The sequence below is a fragment of the Antechinus flavipes genome, chromosome 2 (genome assembly GCF_016432865.1).
Source record: "Antechinus flavipes isolate AdamAnt ecotype Samford, QLD, Australia chromosome 2, AdamAnt_v2, whole genome shotgun sequence".
Taxonomy (NCBI): domain Eukaryota; kingdom Metazoa; phylum Chordata; class Mammalia; order Dasyuromorphia; family Dasyuridae; genus Antechinus; species Antechinus flavipes.
The window spans coordinates 594183738-594205327 of record NC_067399.1 but is presented as its reverse complement, the minus strand read 5'-3'; the positions used below and the strand labels follow the sequence as shown (position 1 = coordinate 594205327).

The following is a 21590-nucleotide window of genomic DNA, read 5'->3' as shown; positions in this document are numbered from 1 at the left end:
TCCAAGGCTTGTTCTTGGTGAGTGACAAATACCTCACTGGATCTATAGCCATGGAAAGCTAGCAGAAAAGAAACTATTAATGGCATCAAAGCAGACATGGCCTGCATATGGCCTTAAAGAGACCAGAGGAGAAACACACAGCAAAGATTACTTGCTAGCAATTACCACAAAGCCACAAGCAAGCATCCAACAGAAACATCACACATAGTAAAAAGCAGACCCAGCACAAAGTGCAATACCATAGCCAAAAGACATTGCTGTGCCTGAAGTATGAGAGGTATGTTGCCCCTCAATTTATATGTCCTGGCTATTCATGTTCATGTTCCTTTCTGTGTGTCCTTCCATAAATATTCCCTAACCAAACATATTCTACATATTCTATGCATGTATGTTCTGTATGCGTGAATATTTTTTCTAGTGATTATATATATATATATATATATATATATATATATATATATATAGATCTATAGAGCTATACAGATCTATAGATATATATATATATATATATATATATATGAAACAGTGCCTCCAAGCTTATTAAGGGGAGAGGAAGAAACATTCTATAGCCACTTTTCTCCTCATTCTCTCTTGTGATGTTTTCTTTTTTTTTTCTTTTCAGTCAGGAAATACACTTGGAGCTACTCTAAAGTTCTGCGCAGATGCCCATGTGCTACATCTTTGAGATACATTCTACTGTTATAACCACCTTGTAGACTAGGAAATGTAGGCGCATATAGTTTTAGGTGTTTTGTTCCTGGTCACAAAACTAGTGAGTTTGACAAGCTGGATTAGATGTCTTCTGGATTCCAAGGAGGACTCTTTTCACATCATGCTGGGCTGCCTCCCAAATACATCACATACTCCTTGCAAAAATACAAAGCAAAAAATGGTTTGTAAATGTCTATCGGATAGAAGGAAAAATTAATTCTCAATTTAAACATCTAACACATAACAAAGGAAATTCTAGAATACAACTTATTAGTTGTATTTTATTTTTAAACTATTTCTTTACTGAAAAATGAAAAGGCAGAGCCTAAAATCAAGCCAAATAAGAAAAGTGTAACACTTTCAATATTTGCACCAACTTCAAGACATAAGTTAAAATTTACACATCAAAAAATGAATTGTTTCTACCCAATAAAAATCTCTAAGAAAGTAGTATATATTAAATAGAATATAACTTACTCACATAGATGACAAGAACCAAAGTCTTAGGAGAGACCTGCCACAAAGTCATACTTTGTCAGAGGCAGAGGCAGAACTTGAACACAAGCTCTATAAGTATAAATCAAGCACTTTCTAGTTTATCCTTTAGAAATGAGCAACATTATATAGCTATAAAGTGAGGGTCAATTGAGACAAATAATCATTCATGCCACAGTACCTTGATCAAATACAACTACTTCGACTGAATCGCTAAACCCAAAACACTAAATTAATGTGTGCTTCCTCATGCTCAGCAGACTTTGTATAACATAGTAAGTTAATTTAAAACTTTGGCATTTGTGTGTCTGGCAATATAAAAGAATCAAACTCCTATGACAAAACAGTTTTCAAGGAGAGAAATCAGCCTAAATCTCCTCCCCATTCCCTTGACCAGAAAAGTAAATTTTGGAAAGGATTCTAATTAGTGTCCTAGCAGAGGCCCAAAAACATCAAAAGCTAGTGGAAGTGTCTTCACCAGGAGCTGAGGACAGGTAGTTTCAAGACACTACAAAGAGCCCAGAAAAGTTAGCAAGTCTAAGGAAAATACATGAATATTTCCCAAAGGGAAAGATAAGGATTTCTGTAATCAAGACTTGTAAGTTACCCTTTTATCAAATATGCTCTCAAAGTGTAAGCCTTAGACCCCCTATATACTGATGGGAGAGTATATCAGACTTTTGAAGGATATTTTGTAACAATTATTGCTACTATACCACCTCAGCAAATAACTCTTTTTACAAGCTAATTAAGTCTGGCTAACTGTTCTATATCGACTGATATTCATAGGAGAAAGCATTGCAATGGGGGTTTATCAACATTAGAAAGTCATCACTCAGAACCCTGAAGGGAGAAGAAGCACCTGTTCTCTGGGGACCGAACCTGCTAGTGTAAGTCAGTATAAATCAGAGTGAGGAAAGCAGCTCCAGAGTCTGCTTCATCTTGCATATCAAAGCTTCTTAAATTATGGATTGTGATACCATAATTGAAGGTGGAAGTTGTGGAGTTGTGAACGAATCCAACCATTCTGGAGAGCAATCTGGAATTATGCCCAAAAAATTATCAAAATGTGCATATCCTTTGATCCAGCAGTGTTTCTATTGGGCTTATATCCCAAAGAAATACTAAAGAAGGGAAAGGGACCTGTATGTGCCAAAATGTTTGTAGCAGCCCTGTTTGTAGTGGCTAGAAACTGGAAAATGAATGGATGCCCATCAATTGGAGAATGGCTGGGTAAATTGTGGTATATGAATGTTATGGAATATTATTGTTCTGTAAGAAATGACCAGCAGGATGAATACAGAGAGGCTTGGAGAGACCTACATGAACTGATGCTAAGTGAAATGAGCAGAACCAGGAGATCACTATACACTTCGACAACGATATTGTATGAGGACATATTTTGATGGAAGTGGATTTCTTTGACAAAGAGACCTGAGTTTCAATTGATAAATGACGGACAAAAGCAGCTACACCCAAAGAAAGAACACTGGGAAACGAATGTGAACTATCTGCATTTTTGTTTCTCTTCCCGGATTATTTATACCTTCTGAATCCAATTCTCCCTATGCAACAAGAGAACTGTTCGGTTCTGCAAACATATATTGTATCTAGGATATACTGCAACATATCCAACATATAAAGGACTGCTTGCCATCTAGGGGAGGGGGTGGAGGGAGGGAGGGGAAAAAAAATCGGAACAGAAATGAGTGTAAATATAATGTAATTATTAAATAAAAAAATTAAAAAAAAAAAAAAAAAGAAGGTGGAAGTTGCAAAAAAAATTGACAACAATAAAAGGTATCAAATATTCCTCCAAGACAATTCTTTATGTAAAAATAAACAAGCACATTCATATCATTAGTATGCAAAATTGCTTTTGGCTTTAATAAATGATGAAATTATAAATGTTTGATTATATATTTATTTAATATGTCTACTTGCCTAGTGTCTCTTAAAAATTTCTTGGTCAAAAAGGAGTCGTGAGTAGAAAAAGTTTAAAAAGCTCTGTTAGATATGATGTCTCTGTTTCCTTTATAATTTTCACACTGATGAAATCCTTTGTTATTTTACTATATTGCATATTCATGGCATAAAAAGAAAAAGAAAAAAAGATACTGTAGTTTCAGAGACACTTAACACCAGAAACTTGGTTTTTCAAAAGGGTCAAGGTAGAGTTTATTCATCGAGACAATCTGGCAAAAATTGATAACTCAAAACTACTTCATTAGAAACATTATCACAAAACATCTAGCATTCTTTAACCAAAAGAAAATCTGAGTATTAATAGTCTTTTCACTCTAGTAATTAATTTCTCCTTAATGTGAAGTCATAGTGCTACTGGATTTCACTATTGTATATAGTTGGTATAAGTACTCCTTCCCTTATACCATAATGAAGCATATTCAAAAGACACTTCTTCAAATTATTCCAGGAATTATTCTCATTTTAAAAGCTCTTTCTACAATAAGGAAGTTTTAAACCTTCCAACACAGCAAATTTTAAAATCAATGGACTATGCATAAACAAGTTTGGATAATTTAATTTCTATAGATAAGATTATTTGTCACTTTCCTATTTGTGGTTCATCAAGTTATAATTCAAGAATACAGTTATGCTAACCCATGACATGAATATTTCCTTTCCATGAGGTAATTGAAGTAATGAATATTTTCATATGAAATGTTTTATGTAAATTATTGAGTCATCAAAAAATTAAAAATGAAACAACATTAAAACATGTCAAGCAAAGTACAACAATTATTTAAAAAGAAATAAATTTATAAAATCAACAGTAATGTCCAATTTTATTCAGACATTTCTTTTTTAAAAATGTAATGTTTTAACTGAAAAATGTTTTTAAACTCTTAATTTCTGCATCTCATGTATCAGTTTGAACATAACAAATTATTCTCTTTAGTTTAACCAATAAAAAATCTATAAAATGAAAGGATTTTATAAGATGATCTTCAAAGATCAATCCCTGCTCTATCATTCCAATTCCTTTTCCTATTTCCTATTATATGAGTAAGTATTGGAGTTTTTCCCCCAACCCTAATATTTTTTGTATTAAGATTCGTTTCATTTCTTCTGTTCGATGTTGTAAAGTCCCTTTGGGTTCTTAATGTTCTTTTTTTCTTTAACATTCTAATTTTCTCTAACATTCTAGTGGCCTAAGGTTCCTGTCAAGTCTTAACAATTTATACTTTAAGATATTTTCCTGCTCTAACAATCAATATTTTCTCCATTGTAAGAACCCTTCCACCTCCATAGATTTAAAAGTCAAAGGTTCACCTACTTACATTTAAAATTAAAGTCAGCATAGTTTGAGATTACTTTCTCTGATGGAATCTGTTCCTCAAACATTACATCTTCAAAACTTAGTATAGTATTTTAACTAGAAATGGAAATAACAATCTTAGCACTAAGAAAAGTTAACAATGATTAAGAATAGATTTAAACTAAGAAAAAGAAATTGAAAAAAAAATTTTTGTATTAACCCGGACCAACAAATTGTTTCTATGTCAGTTAATGGTTTAGCTACTAAAAGACCCTTTAGAAACTTATTAAAAATAAAAGCAAAAGCAAAACTTATTTTTTTCTTCTGCTACTCCAGCACAATAGAATGGCAGCCCTAGGCACTTCAGGATTTAAATAATATTTTCCAAAACGAAAATGCTTTTCCAAAATACTTACTCTCTTTTGTATCTGTTACTACTAGAATCTGACAAGTTATAAGTAGTTTCAGATGCTCATTATTACAGTAGTTTAGAAGAAGTAATTTCCCATCTAATACCCCAATCTAGTTTTTCTTTTCTACTCATCCTTAATCTAGCCATATAATCTTTTCAACCATTCATTTTCATCAAAGCAGTAAGCAGTTCTTCATTTTCAATGCAATAAAGTATAAATTCCATATCCTTGTATCCACATTCTGGTTACCTTCCTTGTCTTTCTCATACTATTCCCCTACTTACACCTTACTTTCCAACAAGATTGTACTTCCTCACTATTCTCTGATTAAGTGGTCTAAAATGTTCCCCTTTATCCATGATTACTCTCCATTCAAAACCCAGGGATTTCCCAAATACCCTACCCAACTTCAAATAATATACCTTACCTTTGAATGTCACAATTTGTCTTACCTTACAATTATTTAAAACAAAATCTACATTTGTATAGCACTTGAATGTTTGCAACATATTTTCCTCATAATAAGATACAACATGGTATATGGAAAGAATATAGATTTCATATCCAAGGTTCTATTCCCTCCCTATCTTTGTTATTTTCTATGTAACCTTGGGTATATAATTTCATTTCTCTGGACCTCAGTTACCTTATTTGTTAGGAATCCTTCCAAGTTTAACTTTATTATCCTATGGACTCTTCAAGGTAAGAGTTGCTAATATTAGTATCTCCATTTTACAGATAAAAAAGCTAAGAGTCTGAGAGATTAAATTACATGGTCATAGATCCAGGAATCCCTTCAATATCTTCATCAGGATTTGAAATTGTCTTCTGATTCTAATTTTATTATTCTAACCACTAATCCACCCCACATTTACATATTTAATTATTTTGCCTATTAAATAATAAATTCAATTAGGGCAAGAACTGTCTTATTTGATCTTTTTATTCCTAGTATAGTACTCTTTGTATAGTATATGCTGAATACTAAAATAAATGAGCACATATTTATAATCCTGGCTACTAGAGAAGCTGAATCTAATGATGTCAAACTTAGTAGTTCTGAAATACAATGAGCTTTAGGCATCAGCTGTCCCCACTAAGTGCAAAATAAATATGCTATTACTCTGTGCAAGGCACTATGCTAAAGGCTTTATAAATATCTCATTTAATTCTCACAACAAAGATGGTGTTATTATCCCCATATTACAGATGAGGAAACTCAGGTAAATAGAGATGAAGTGACTTGCTCAAGACAGAAAGGAGTAAGTTTCGAATATCAAATTTGAATTCAGGTCTTCTTTACACCTGGCTAAAAGCTCTAGCCATTGAATTATCAAGTTGTCTCAAAGGAAAAAAAAATTAGGGTAATCTGCTCACAATCACCCTCGGTGTAGGGAAAAGGTAGGTTCTCTGGGAAAAAATCCAGAGTAAAAATTGGTAGATCTCAGAGACTAAAATTCTAAAGGGGAAAGTAAATGGGAAGCTCTTAAAAATGACATTCTGAAGAAACAGATAAATACAATTTTAATGGGGGCCTGGGGAGAAGGGAAGTTAGTTATCCAAAGAGAGCAGTGTGGATGCATCAATGTGGAATCACCAACCAATTCAAGTTTTTAAAAGACAAGAATATAAAATGAAAGCTGACGGATTAATGGGAAAGCATAGCAAAGTCCTGTAAGAATGTGTCAGGAGTCCTAAAACTGAAAGATGTGAGACTAATGAATAAAGCAAAAAAACAGTGATTTTTACAAGTGTTATTTTAGCAAGTAGGAGGAAGAAAGAAGAACAAATAAAGAAATAGTGACAGAACCACTCTTCATTATACATGGAATAATTAGAAAAGTGAGAAAAGAACTGCTGCCCCTTATTTTGCTTCTATGCCAATGAGAATGATCCCTGACCTATAAAGGGTAGAACAAGTATGAATAGAGAGTGGATATCTGTGATAAAGAATAAGAGAGTAACAGATCACCTAGCTTTCCTCAATGTGCTTGTGTCAACAAGTGCAAATGAACTATAGCCTAAGGCATAGAAAAAAATTGTCATCTTTGAATAATCATGGAGAACAGGAAAGATATCAACACATGATTGGGAAAGGAAAATGTCTAGGTCTACAAAAAAAGGAGAGGAGAGTGGAATATACAAACTATGTCAGTAAGCTTGAATCTGATTCCTGGCATAATTCTAGAATATATTGTTAAAGGGTTGGTTATTAAAGAGTTAAAAAATGGAAATGATGAGCACAAAGCCAGTGTGACTTCATTACCAGCGAATCGTTCTACCTTCAGTTCACTTGTTTTTACCAGGGCAATGAGACAAATACATCATTGAAATTGTGTAAATTTCAACAAAGTATTTGATAGTTTCTCATATCTTTCTTGCAGCCAAGATTAAGGCTACAAGATATAGGCTAGAATCAGTGATTTCCGAATATTTTTATCCTAGCAGTAAAAATGTCTTGAATATAAGCTAACATATTAGCAATTAGCAATATATACCTATATGTAAAATACACATATATATGTATATATTTTACTAATAATTATGTACTCAATATGGTTCAACAGTTATGTGAATTAATGAAGGAATAAAATGCATTTTATTAAGTCATGGTATCAAAATCAAATAGAAAAAGAGGCCACTAAAGCAATGTATAAGGATCCCTGTTGACTGTGTATTGAAAAATCGCATATTATCTCTGTATTATTTTATTTTTATTTATTTATTGTTAAATATCTCCCAATTACACTTCAATCTGGTTTGGGTTGAACCAAAGATATATACTTCTGTGTATATAGCCCTCTACAGAAAACCTATGATAGATAGGTAATGTCCATTTTCTTAATAAAGTAAGATTTTATCTCCTAAGAAGAAAAGTTGATGATATAGCAAAGAGCTTGAAGAAAAGTTTTGTTGTATCCACTGTGGAGAGTGTAAAAGAGAATCAATCAGGAAAAAATTAAAAGAATTTTCAGGTAATGGCTGAGCTCAAATGAAATGGTAGTAGCGTCACCGGGCACACTTATGTGCCTTTTTCCAGTATCACTGAGAAGCATTGGAGCAGAAGAGAAAATAGCTCATTGGCAGGTCATGATCATTTGTAGGAAAAGAGGGAGAGAGATTGAAGGCTAGAGCACAGTATGTGGTTAGACTGGTTAAATCTAAGGTAAAAGCTGTGAAAAGGCAGCTAGGCCAGAAGTGATGAGATGAACAGGAAAGGATGACATGATTAGAGGTTACAGCGAAGATGAATTACAGTTTAAGGAGGAGTAAGGCAAAGAGAGAGAGAATTTCATGTTATATAATACTACAAAGGCAGAATCAATGGTTAATATGCTGGACTTGGAATCAAATGACTTGGGTTCAAATTCTTATTCTGACACTTATGGGCTTTAAGACAAGCAATTCATTTAACCTCTCTGAGACTTGGGCAACTTAGCAAGATGAAAAGTTAAAAACAGAATCTATTCTACTCATGTGATAGGAATTCTCCTAATCGATGAAATCATTAATAAATTATAGCAGTTCATATTGATAAAGCATTTTAAATCCTATAAAATGGGTTGCAATATCTCCTGTATTATCTCCACCCTAGTAATAGGGCAGCTAAGTGACATAGTAGATAGAGTATCAAGTCTGAAAATCATAAAAACCTGGATATTAAATCTGACCTGGGCAAGTCACTTAACGCATACCTATTCATCTCAGTTTCCTTACCTGTAAAATGGGGGTAATAATAGCACTAGCCTTTCAGGGTTGTTGTGAAAATCAAATGAGATAAAATTTATAAAACAGCACAGTGACTGGCCCACAATAGGCACTATATAAATGTTGGCCATCATCATTATTGTTATTAATTAAATATTTAAGAATAAAAAATCCCCCTTATCAAATATATTATTGTATTAGATTCAGTTAGGATTGTAGATTCATACAACAGAGATCTGAAAAAAGAGACAAAATCTGTAGAGCTTATATTTTCCAAAAGTATCAAACACAAGCAAAAAAAAAAAAAAAGTCAGGTGCTAATTATTGGGAAACATCATATATTTATATAACTTTCCAAAGCAAAATTAACTTCTTTATAAGCATGTAAGTTAAATAAAGAAATATCATTCCTCATTTTGGATTACACCAATAACTATAATAGATTTGGTTTGAGTTTCTTCTAAAGCTTTAACATATATGAAAGTTTTTTTTTTTTACTTTGGCATATGAACTGTCTTTTTTAAATTCCAGTAAGTGAAAAAAAATTCCAGTTAGTGATTATTTAATATGAGTTTGTATATTTTAACATTAGCTTGGTGTTAAAAGTTGGACTTCCAATATGAAGTAGGGGCCAGTTTGCAATAAATGTCAGTATATCGAAATGTACTAACTAGAATAATCTTACTCTACAGCTACCTTAAAGATTCTTTCACAGTGGGTTTCCACCACCTCTGTAAATAATATAATCACAGAAAGCATAAGTTCCTTCAATTAAAGAATTTTCCTATAATTTCATCATAATGTGTGGATAAATGCTTTTGCAATGATCATAGGACTTTTGGTTCCCAGATGAAAAATAAGATCATATCACCCAACAAACAGCTTGTGATTGAGAATATCCAGAATTAAATACAAAGTCTTCTATTTTAAAATTCTCTTAAGCTGGCCCCCTCTTGCCTTTGCAGTGTTCTTATACTTCCACATACTCTTCAATCCAGGGACATAGATCTCCCCTTGTTTTTACTGGCACAAGATGCTACATCTCCTAACTTTGTACTTTTTCACTTGTCTGTCCCCCATACATAGAATACACTCCCTATTTACCTCTAATTCCTTGCTTCCCTAGTTTCCTACAAGGGTCAAATTCCATCTTCTACAACGAAGTTCAGGCTAGTCCATCTTCAGCTTTGTGTCTTCTAAGATTATCTCTAATTTATCATGTATATATCTTGTTTGTACAAAGTTACTTGGATATTGTCTTCCCAACTAGAATATAATCTCCTTGGAGCAGACTGTGTCTTTTTTTTTTTTTTTTTGTATCCACAGCACTTAGTACTGTGCCTAGTATATAATATGTGCTTAATAAATGCTTGCTGACAAACATCTCTTAAGCTGCTTATAAAAACAGACCCAGTCAAGCAGTGGACCAGCCTCAGAGAAAATAACTCCAGATTCAGATTCCTGGGAAATAATTAAATAATGCAAGGAGAAGGAAGAAGAAAAAATTTCTCCCTCTCTCTCCTCCCTCCATCCTATTAAACTGATCACATCCCTGGGAAGAAGATGCCAGTAGAAGCCAAGGCATCCAGCTGAGAGCAGAGAGAAATTATGAAAATAAAGGATCACCTAAGAAAGCAGAAATTATATACAATACTTAGAAACAAAAATAGATACACCAAAGGAAAACATGAAAACAGCTAGATGTGGAAAGATGGGGGGGGGAAGCAGCCTCAACGAGTGTGATCTCATGCAACTAAGAAGAATGATAACAGAAAAGTGGGTATCTAGGTGGTGCAATAGATATTGCAATGAGGAATACCTGAGTTCAAACTTGGCCGCTAATATTTACTAGCTGTGTGACTCTGAGCAAATCACTTAGTCTTGTGTGCCTCAGTTTCCTCATCTTTAAAACTGAGGTAATGATAGCATTTACATACCAAGGTTGTTGTGTGGATCAAAGGAGATAATATCTGTAAAGCTATTAGCACATAGTAGGTGCTATATAAATGTTGACTATTATTATTATTATTAGTTCTGGAGTCAAGGAAGAAATTCCATGGCATAAAATGTCAGGAGTTATGAGTTACTCCTTTGACACATGTATCTTTCATGTGATTCACCATGATTGGACTTGAACCCAATCTCTCCATGAACGGAGAGTTCAATCTAATTTTTTATGTGCATATTTTTTACCAACTATTTTTATTATATTTAGTAAATGCCTTAGCAAAAGATAATTAAGGCTACAAAAAGGTAAGATAAAACTATGAGAAATACTTTAGTCAGAGATTATAAGGGACAATACTAGAAACAAACCCTCAGGATCATTTCTAGCACCTTGAGGAAAACAGTGGTAAGCTGCCAGCTGGGACCCCAGCCTGCCAATGCAAGTGGGAGTCAGGAAAGTGGACCAAGAGAGGGAGATAGAGCACCATAAAGAAAAAAAAAAAAAACATGCCATATTACTGATCACTTTTCATTATGGCCAAAAGAAAGGAATGAAAGAAATATCTAAACTCATACAGTTCTCCTACAATAAGACAAGGGAATTGTTTTCTTTTTATTTCAAATAGATACTATCACTCTGAACATGTTCAACTAGAAGGAACACATATTTAACCAATCTGTAAAATGAGAAAATACATCATCTTCCTCACCCCCTACTTGTCATCCCCTTTCCCCCAAAAGGTTTCATCTAAGCTTAAACTAAGAAAAATCACATAATTGTGATAATCAATTGCTATGCTATTCTTATAAAATTATACTAACATAATTTTAATTATTTTTTCTTTCCTCTTTAACTTTGTTTCAGAATATTATCCTATTGGCAAAATGTTAATTCAATTAATCTAGGAGCTCAAATTTGATTTATTAAAGATATTGTGAATTATCTCTATATGAAAGGTTACATATTTTTAAATTTATTGAACAAAATAAAAAAATTCATGGATATATGTGATTCATTACTCTTTTGATATTTGACAAAAATAGAATTGTATATAGAAAAAAAATCTAATTTCATTAAAAATTACTTATTTTCCTCCTATTAATTGGTACAATTTGAAACATACACTTGGCACCCAAATAAAAATGATATTCTAGAATTTTGACTTTTCCTGCCTATTTAATAAACTAACTGCATAAGCTTGTTCTTTACATCAAAATTTCAATAAGCTATCTAAAAAATACCATACTTTAGTTGTCATACTTATGTAAGTCAATATGATTATTTACCTTATAATTAAAAAAATATCTAATGTATTTAAAATTATCAAAAACTTAATAGGAGAGTTGATGGCAGATTGTTGTTTGTGAACAATATAATTTATGTTAAAATGGTTTCTAATATCAAAAAACTAATTTATTTATTAAAAACTAATTTATAAGTGACAATATCAAAAGTTTTCACACTGTCACTTAGCAAGAAAATCTATAAGTATGACAGGAATTTGTAATATGTGTTCAGTTTATGAAATAATTGTTTTTAACAATTCAATTTCTAAAATAATAGTGTTGGTAAAATAGTGCTCAATAAAATGCTTTTTATTCAATGCAATAAATAATGGGATGAAGTTAATATAATTAAAATGTGAAAAATATCAATCACTTTACATTTCATAAAGTGGTCATGATTATTCCAATTCTTAACATCTTGAAAACCTCCAGTCTGTCTTTATCTAAAGATAAACACTGTATTTTACTTGTAAGAATAAGAACATAATTAAGTATTCCTCTTTTCAAAGAAGAATAGGTAAAAGACTATAATCAATTATATTATAATGAAAGTAAATTAAAATACATACAGTTTTTGCTACAGTATCTGCTTCCCCCCTCCAAAACATCAATCTTCCATCCCAGAGAAGCACTTGAAGAGTACTCATTCCCTAGTGGATTCCCTATAGTAGAAAAGCTAGGTTACCATGGAACCAGCCAATTAATTTTGACACCTGCTTACTAAGATTGATCAATCATTTCTGATGTCTGTTTGCTAGGTTGCTATCCTTCAGTTTAGAAAGAGATTTCTCAGGATAATTAATGGCTTGAGAATTTCTATTTAGAGACTTTCCCAGTGTATTAATCTTTCTATAGTCTAATAAAACCAACCACCATTCTCAAAATGAAACTTTCATCAATGTATAGGTTACCAGATACTTCGTTTCAATCTTTTTTTTTAAGCTAATACTTCCTTTCCTATTATAAAAGACTGAGAGAAAGTAGGTTCATCTAAATTAACATGATTATGATCACAGATTTAGAAATGAAAGGGACTTAGAAATCATCTAGCCCAATCTTTTCATTTTATAATTGAAGAAAATTAGTAACAAAAGGGTTAAGTTCGTTACTTGTTCAAAGTTACACAGGTACTAGTGGCAAAGAATGGATATGAACCAAGAGCCTTTGACTACAAATCTAAAACTCTTTTCACTTTTCTATGCTGTCAAATTGGACCTGGATAAGAAAAGCATGCAAAAGTACTGGAAGTCACAATGAATATTCTTTTTTAAAAAAATGATGTGTGTTAAGTGATCAGTTTATGAAATAATTTCATTTGTGTGCAAACATTTAAAATTCTCTTCATTTTAAATGTAAATTGAAAGAAATTATTGATAAATGTTATTATTTATGACTGTTTTTATTTTATTTACTATCTTCTTTACTGACAGAAGCAACATCTGCTTGTGAAGTCACTAGCAGAGAGCCTCCCCACCCCATTCAATACTACCCCCCCAACCAGCTGGTCAACAATTAGCTCTACTGTTGTAAAATACAGCTGTGAGCTTCTCATAACTGTGCAGATGTTTGTACTCTTTAGATAGATGGAAAGGATCCACTACATCAAGCCAAATGTCCCTGAGTTATATATGTCATTCACACAATTTTCATGTTCCTACCTAAATAGAAATTAGGAAATATATGATTTCTTCACTGTTAGCCTCAGCTGCCATTTATACCTTCTAAAACTCTGTATTACTTATCAGATAATAAAGTTGACTGCTATTGTCTTAACTAAAATTTGAGGAATAATTAAACCACTTGTCCTAACAGAAAGAAAGAAACAAGCAAATACTGAAAATAAAATTCAATAAAATGTTATTTCCTTGATCTGAAACTAAATAGTTCACTTATTTTTTCTAACAATCTTGATAAGCCTCTCAAGATAAGAAATTTATATTTTGCCTATTTTAAAAGCATATGCCAAATACATGTTCTAATCTATATAAGTAGATCAAAAAAACAAAGAATTAACTGAAAACTGGCACACCTTAACACAATACCCATAGGTTTCTTTTAAAATGAAAATTACATTTAAAATATCATATTTTTCATATTAAGTTCATAGTCTATTAAGAGGTTTAAAAAATTTGTAAATTCCTTTTTTAAACAATTGGCATTATTTTAATAGTCAAAAGGCCTGGGGGAGAGGGTAAGTGAAGAGAACAGAGGTAGGAACTTTAAAACTAAGGACAAGTATCTGCCTCCTTCATATAGTAACAAGGAATTGCTCTGTTCCTAGCACTGATTATGACCTAGATATATGGTATTACTGCTTTACCAACATAGCTAACAAATAGAAATTAAAAGGAGTTGCACCTAAATTATTTATCTTTCATTCAAAATAATGAGTAGCTTTAGTTTTCCAGGCCACAGATTAACTATTTATTCCATATACTCAACAAGAGCACTGAGCAATTAATGAACTTTACAACTATCCATTCCAAGTTAAAACAGAAATTATAGTTTAATGGTTAATTTATTTGCTCTCTGTCCTTATGTGGGTTTTTTTCCCTTAATTAAACTCCACCAAATCAAAAGCACATAAAGTTGAATGGCAAATTGTCCACCTAAGGTATACCTAAGAAATACCCTCAGTGACTCTTCACTTTCACAATTTATCTAGAAGAGTGACAGTAAAATAACCTTACTTTGGCTGGCGGTGGTCCGACAATATTCTCCCACATAAACACAGTTACTAAATTAACCAGATATTTCTAATTCTCTTGGTTATTTCCATCTTTCTTTCACTCTCCCAAAGTCATCCCCCCCCACCACCACCATTCATGACATCCCTCAATCCGAAGTTCCCCTCAAAATACCGAAAGTGAGAAGGCACTTTCAAGACGGAGAAATTCAAACTGCAGGATTATTTCTTGCTGCGGGAGCTTGGGACCGGTGAGCTGGACATCCCCCGAAACAGGGTTCCCCAAAGAGCCCTCTCTGTCCTTGACCCCTGTCCTCCACAGGCAATCCCACCCACCTTCCTCCTCATCTTCCTCTTCCTCAGTTACACCTGTCTCCTCTTCACCTTGATGCAGCTGCTGATGCTGATAATGCTGCCGCTCACTAGGGCACGGGGCCGGTCCGTGCCCAGGTCTGCTGCCCCGCGGCTGGGTTCGGGGTGGACATGAACCGAGAAAAAGAAGATGGGACAGGACCGAAGGAGAGAAGAGGCGAGGCCTGAGCCGCAGGGGTGGAGAAGGGGAAGGAGGAGATGGCCAAACTACTTACTTGAACCTGCCCTGGCAGTGCTGACACTGGTCCCCCACCCAGCCCTGGTCGCAGAGGCAGGTGGCGTTGACACAGCGGCCCGAGAAGCAGGAGGAGCTCCTGTCGCACGGCTTGGACTGGGACACCTGGGCGTAGAGCACCAGGTAGAGAAATCCGTAGCCAAGCAGCCAGCTGGGGGCATCCAACAGCCAGGAGGAGGCGCCCCCGCCCCCGCCGGTCCGGACTCGCCCCACGGCGGGGGCCGCGAGCTGCGGCGCCCCCGGCTCCATCATCGGCCACCCGCGGACCCCAAGGCTCCGCAGGAGGATTCGGCCCGGGGAGCCCCGGAGGCTGCTACCGCTGCTGCTACTGCTGCTGCCGCTGCGGAGGCGGCGTGGGCGGAGGAGGCGGTCGCTGCCGTCGCCGTCGCCGTCGCCGTCGCCGTCTTTACCGGCGCCGGCCCCCGTCCCGCTCCCCCAGAAGGACGGATGGAGCTCCGCTGCCGCCGCCGCCTCCGCTCGGCTCCCCCAAGTCCAGCACGGGCATCGCCGCCCCTGCCGCCCGTCCCCCTCAGGCTCGTGACCTTGGCCTCGCCGGGGCGACCCTACGATAGATAACCGCGCTCGGAACGAAAGGAATGCACAGGATAGCAAGCGGAGGGCACCGCGGCCGTCCGCCACCGTGCCTTCACGGGGGACCAGATTCGGGGTATTCGGAGCTGGAGAGAGAGGGGCGGGGAGGGAGAGCCCCGCGCTCGCGGCTCCGCCTTGCCCTCCGCGCCCAGCCAACAGCCTCGCGCCGGGTGGGGGAGGGGGGCGAGGAGGAAGGGGAGACCCAACGGGAGAAAGATCCAAGGGGGGGAGCGGGATGATGGAGAGGCGGGGGTTAACCCTAAATAGCCGTTCTAATTGGCGAGCGTCCCCCCAGCAGCCATTTTCTCGTTCGTCCAATTAAAAGCGCATAAGGGTTGCCGATTTTAGTCCGTAAAGCTTTCAGCCGCACCCCGCTCCAATCTTTTCAAGGTACACCCGCTCCCCACGCACCAGCCCAACGCTTTGGTCTCTTCCCTCCGCCTCTTCCCAAACTACCCCCTCCCTCCCCAGCTTCCAGGTCCTCTGACACCGGCCAGGGTACTGTGTGTGCGTGCGTGTGTGTGTGTGTGTGTGTGTGTGTGTGTGTGTGTGTGTGTTTCTCTGGCCCAGGGACTAGAGAAAGCAGTGGTCCTCCGGCAAAGAATGCTTTGGCAGCTGGAGGGGGGGGAGCTCAGTCTGCTACTTCTGATGGAAGAGCGAGAAGACTGAAGCTATCTTTCTCCCTAAGGTGTTTTTCTTTCCCCCTCCCAAAGCTCCCAACAATTGCTACTGCCAGTTCTCATGGGACCTGCAAGGAAGACGCCACCACTTCCCTTTTTATCCTTCCAAGCTGCACCCAGTCCATCTCCCACTACTCTTCTCCGAATCCTGTCGAATATTTAGGGATGGATTGGGGGAGGGCGACGGAGCAGTTGTCTTGCAGTTTCAGCAGAAATAGTCCACTCCAGGCTCAATGTCTAAAAGAAAGTGCACTGCGTTTCCAACTGCTTACCTGTTCTTTTCCCTTCATCGGTCGAGAGAGAGAGAGACAGAGACAGAGACAGAGACAGAGACAGACAGAGAAGCACAAGTAGGGGGACAGACAGAGAGACAGAGAGAAAGAGAAGCACGGGGAGGGGGACAGAGAGAAAGAGAAACTACAACACAAAGAGCTGAGCATGTACAGCGGGAGAGAGTCTTAGGGGTATTGCAATCAGAACCAAGAAATTGTAGGATTCTCGAGGACAGAGAAGAGGCACATAGTACTGAAAGGAAACGAAGGACAATGGAGAGGTATTGTATTTCTAAAAGGAGAAATCCCTTAGAATATCGAGGTGTTTTTATTACATCCCAATAGTACCTCTTCTCTTTGGGCATTGCAATTAACATGAGAGAAACTGGATTCCAACCCAGTCTGGCTCTCTTCACATCTCCACAAGGGTTAATACTCATCTTAAATTTACATTTCCTTCTCCATCTGAGACATCATCGGATTGGGTTTGTGTGCCTTGTAGCGCGTATATTTCCATGTTCACAGAAATGAGTTGAAGGAAGAAAGAAAGAGCTTTCCTTCTGCAGCTGTAACTTCCTTCTGATAGCTTTTCCAGACTTTATGGCATCTGTTTAAAGTATATGGTTTATACTTTTGCACCTTCTCTAATAGGATATTTGGGCCCTTTCAAGAAAAGCAAGTTGTTTGTGGTTATCCTTCAGCATTTTTAAGATCCAATGCCAAATAAAAATAGACGGTACTTGTATGAAATCCCCAAAACCCTAGGAAAGTCATTCCTGACCACAAAAAGTTTTAGCAGTAGTAAAAGTTGTAATTACAATGCTAACAAAGTCACACTACTATACATCTTTGCTTTTATTGCTGAGCTTAGAGGAAACACGAGAATACTTTAAATTGTTCTTTAGTTTAAAAAGTTAAATTTTAGTGAATTTACTAAATAATTATTACTTATTAAGTTGAGCCCTACAACATATTTAACTTAAGATTTATGACTTGGAAGCTAGACTACTCTGTTCCATTTTTGCTAATAACTAAATAGGTGACCCAAGGAAGCAATAGGTAAGAGAAGAAGGATCTTAACTGGTTTAGGGGAAGAGGGTAGGAGAAGTGTTATGCATATAATTATATATAATCACTACTCCTATCCTCCAAAGAAAATAGGGGGTCAGCCCTCTCTACTACTTTAACCCTTTACCTTTTGAGAACACCCTTCCTTCTTTTCTGTCCTGAATATTTATTTTTACCTGATTTCACCTGAAATAAACATATAATAATAGACAGATATAAGATACATACATAATAAATTTGGATGAACTCCAAAATGTCTGAATGTCCAGACTCAAGCTAATGGCTCAATGTCATCATGGCAGGAGAGTTTCACTAAAGTGCTCCTTGCTTTCATGCTTGACTGTATGACATTTAATTTTTTTTTATTAATGACTTGAATAAAGGCTTAGATGGCAATCCTGTCAAATCTGCAGATTATACAAAACAGGGAGTGATAGTTTCATATTCCTATATGACAGATTTGAGGTTAGAAATAGTCTAATAGGCTCAATCTAGTAAGATGAAATTTAATGGGGCAAGAAACCAGAGTGTGTGTGTGTGTGTAGAGGGAATAAGGGAGGGAGGGAAGGAGAGAGAGAGAGAGAGAGAGAGAGAGAGAGAGAGAGAGAGAGAGAGAGAGAGAGAGAGAGAGATCTCGATCTTGTTCGATCATGTACAACACTTCATGATTCCATTTAGAGATTTTTTTTTGGCAAAAATATTGCCATATCTTTTTCTAGCTTATTTTACAGATGAGGAAATTAAGGCAAACAGGATTTAGTGACATGTCCAGTATCACACAGCTGAATAAGTATCTGAAATCAGATTTGAATTTAGGAAGGTGAGTCTTCCTAATTCCAGGCTTAATACTATCTACTCCTTCACCTAGACGCCCCATATAGTTTTATACTTCAGTTCAGAAAAATCAACCTCAAAAGTACAAGGTAGTAACCATAGTGAGATAATTTGTCAGAAAAAGGTCTGAGCTTCACATGCTTTTGACATCTAGTTTAGGGTCAGAATGATATAGCTGAAGGGTTCAGGCATTGTTGATTAGACCCTCATTCTTGTGCTGGAAGGACAATGTACACCAAGCCTCCAGCTGACTTTTCTGACTGAATTTCTTCCCTAGTATCCATGAACCTCTTTGTGTGGAGTTGGCTAGCAAAATATATTTATTGTAGTTTCTTCTTGAATTTTTAAATTGGATTTCTTGATTTCTGAGACTGGTACTGCCATTTTTTAACTCTTAACTGGAGTAATCATGAAAATTGTGCTTTTCTGCTTTTTCTCACTGGCCATCACTACAGCTATTCTTAGAAGAGAAATTTAACTGGTCATTTTTTGTCACAGAAATAAAAAACAGGAATAATGGGTGAAAATTGCAAGAGTAAAAAAGTAAAGTGGTTGTCTGGTGAAGCATCACATATAGCTGAGAAAAGAAGAAAAGGGAAAGCTATATCTAATTGAATGCAGAATTCCACAGAATACTGAGGAAAGATAATAAGGTTTTCTTAAATGAACAATACAAAAACATAAAAGAAAACAATAGGACGAGAAAGGCAAGTAATCACCTCAAGAACATTTGAGATATCAAAGGAAAGTTTCATGTAAAAAATGGACATAAAGACAAAAATTGTAGAGATTTAACAAAAGCAGAGGAAATCAAGAGGTAGCAAAAATACACAAAAGAACTATAAAGAAAGCTACATTACCCACAACTAGAGGTGGTGAGGTTACTAATCTAGAGCCAGACATGCTGGAGAATGAAGTCTAATGGGCCTTAGATAGCATTGATAACAATAAGGCTATTGGAGTTGGTGGAATTCCAATTGAGCTATTTAAAATTCTAAAATATGTTGCTGTTAAAGTGTCTCATTCAATATGTCAGCAAATTGGGAAAACAGAACAGTGGTCATTGACTTGGAAAGAGTTGGGTTTTTATCCTAATCATTAAAAAAAGGGCAATGGCAAGGAATGTTACCAAAGAAATACACTCATTTCACATATCAGCCAAGTTATACCTGAGATCTTACAAACTGGGCTTTAGCAATGTGTGAACCAAGTATTATCTAAAGAGCAAGCTGTTTTTTGAAAGCAGAAGAACTAGAAACCAAATTGCCAATATTTGTTACAGTATGGAAAAAGCAAGGGAGTTCCAGAAAACCATCTGCTTCTGTTTCACTGACTACACTAAACTCTTAAACTGTGGATCACAACACAATAGGGCAAATCCTCAAAGAGCTGGGAATACCAGATCATCTTACTGAACTGATAAGTTTAACATTGGAAAAGGAGTATGACAAAGCCTTATATCATCAATTATTTACTTATATGCAAAGTACATCATATATATAATATTAGGCTGGATGAATCACAACTGAAATTAAGGTTTCCAGGTGAAATAGCAGCAATCTCAGATATGTAGGAAACTCCACTCTGATGGCAGAAAGTGAAGAAGAATTAAGAAGCCTCTTGAGGAAGGTAAAAGTTAAAGTGTAAAAGCTGGCTTGAGAGTTAATTTAAAAAAAAAAACATCTTGGCAACTGATCCCATCACTTCAAATAGAAACAAATAGAGGGAAAATAAATGGAAATAATGTCCGATTCATAGTCCTGGACTCAAAGATCACTTGAAGATGACAACACCATGAAATTAACAAATACTTGCTCTTTGGAAAGAAGACTATGACAAATCTGGATAACATATTGAAAAGCAGAGACATCACCCTGCCAACAAACCAGCTATGACTTCTGTCTGGCTGTAAGAATTAAATTCTAAGGAAAGCTGAGCACTATAGAATTAGCACTTTTGATTTGTGGTACTCAAGAAGACTTTTGAGAATCCCTGGGACAATAAAGAGGTCCAATCAATCAATACTTTATGAATTTGGTTTAGGCTATATACTGGAAGTTTAAATACTGAAGCTAAAGCTGAATATTTTGGCCACATAATAAAAAGATGGGATTTATTGGAAGAGACCCTAATATTGAGAAAAGTTGAAGGCAAAAAAAAAAGGGGACAGAAGAGAATGAGATGGATAAGCAGTGTCCTGGAAACAATGAATATGAACTTGGACAGACTTCAAAAGATAGTGGAATTGAACTATTGATCAACAATAAAACAGGCCTACTATTAGAAAATCCTTCCCAATGATTAAAGTTATCCATAAGCTGAATGGACAGCCTTAAGTAATTATAGGTTTCCCTTCATTGGAGGTCTTTGAGCAGGGGTAGATAACCACTGATAGGTTATGTTTTAGTACAGATTCTCCTTTGGTTGGACTAAATGACCACTAAGCCAATTTTTCTCTATGATGAAGGGAAGGGCAAACAATGAGTAATTTGCAGAGGTGCATCCTCTTGGGAAATAAATTTCACAAATAATTACTAAAGTATCATGCCTTGAACTGGGAATACAAAGGCTATAAAGTAATTCCTTCTCCCAAGGAAATAATTTTATTTACAATTTATTTTACTGGGAAAATACAAACTAACATAAAGTAATTTCAAGAAGGACACACATTAACAAATGTAAAATTTGAGAAAGGCATCATAGAAGAGGTTAGTCAATACCTGAAAGAAACTAAGAATTTTAAGAAGTGAAAGACTCTAGCCAAAGAATGTCCTCTATGCAAAGGCAAGGAAGAAAAAGATGGGATGTCTTTTTCAAGCATCAACTAGCCAGCCAATCTGACTAGTACAGGACTTCATGAAGGAGAATAGTATAAAATAAGACTGAGGGTCTGATATGTTGGGGACCATATTAAGGAATACTTTAAATGACAAAATAAAGATTAAAAAAATTATCCTCAAGAAAACAGGGTAGACACTAATGAATTCTGAGTAGGGTAATAACATGGTCAT

At 35.9% G+C, this 21590-nt stretch overlaps 1 protein-coding gene across 1 annotated transcript in view; it reads right to left on the bottom strand.

Moving 5' to 3' along the window:
- ATRNL1 (attractin like 1) overlaps positions 1-16043 on the bottom strand; it is a 1270304-nt gene extending 1254261 nt beyond the window's left edge. Inside the window, exon 1 of the mRNA XM_051981495.1 lies at positions 15115-16043. Coding sequence (XP_051837455.1) covers positions 15115-15386 — 272 coding nt within the window. The 5' untranslated portion in view covers positions 15387-16043. The remainder of the gene's footprint in view (positions 1-15114) is intronic.
- Between the last annotated feature and the right edge of the window lie 5547 nt (positions 16044-21590).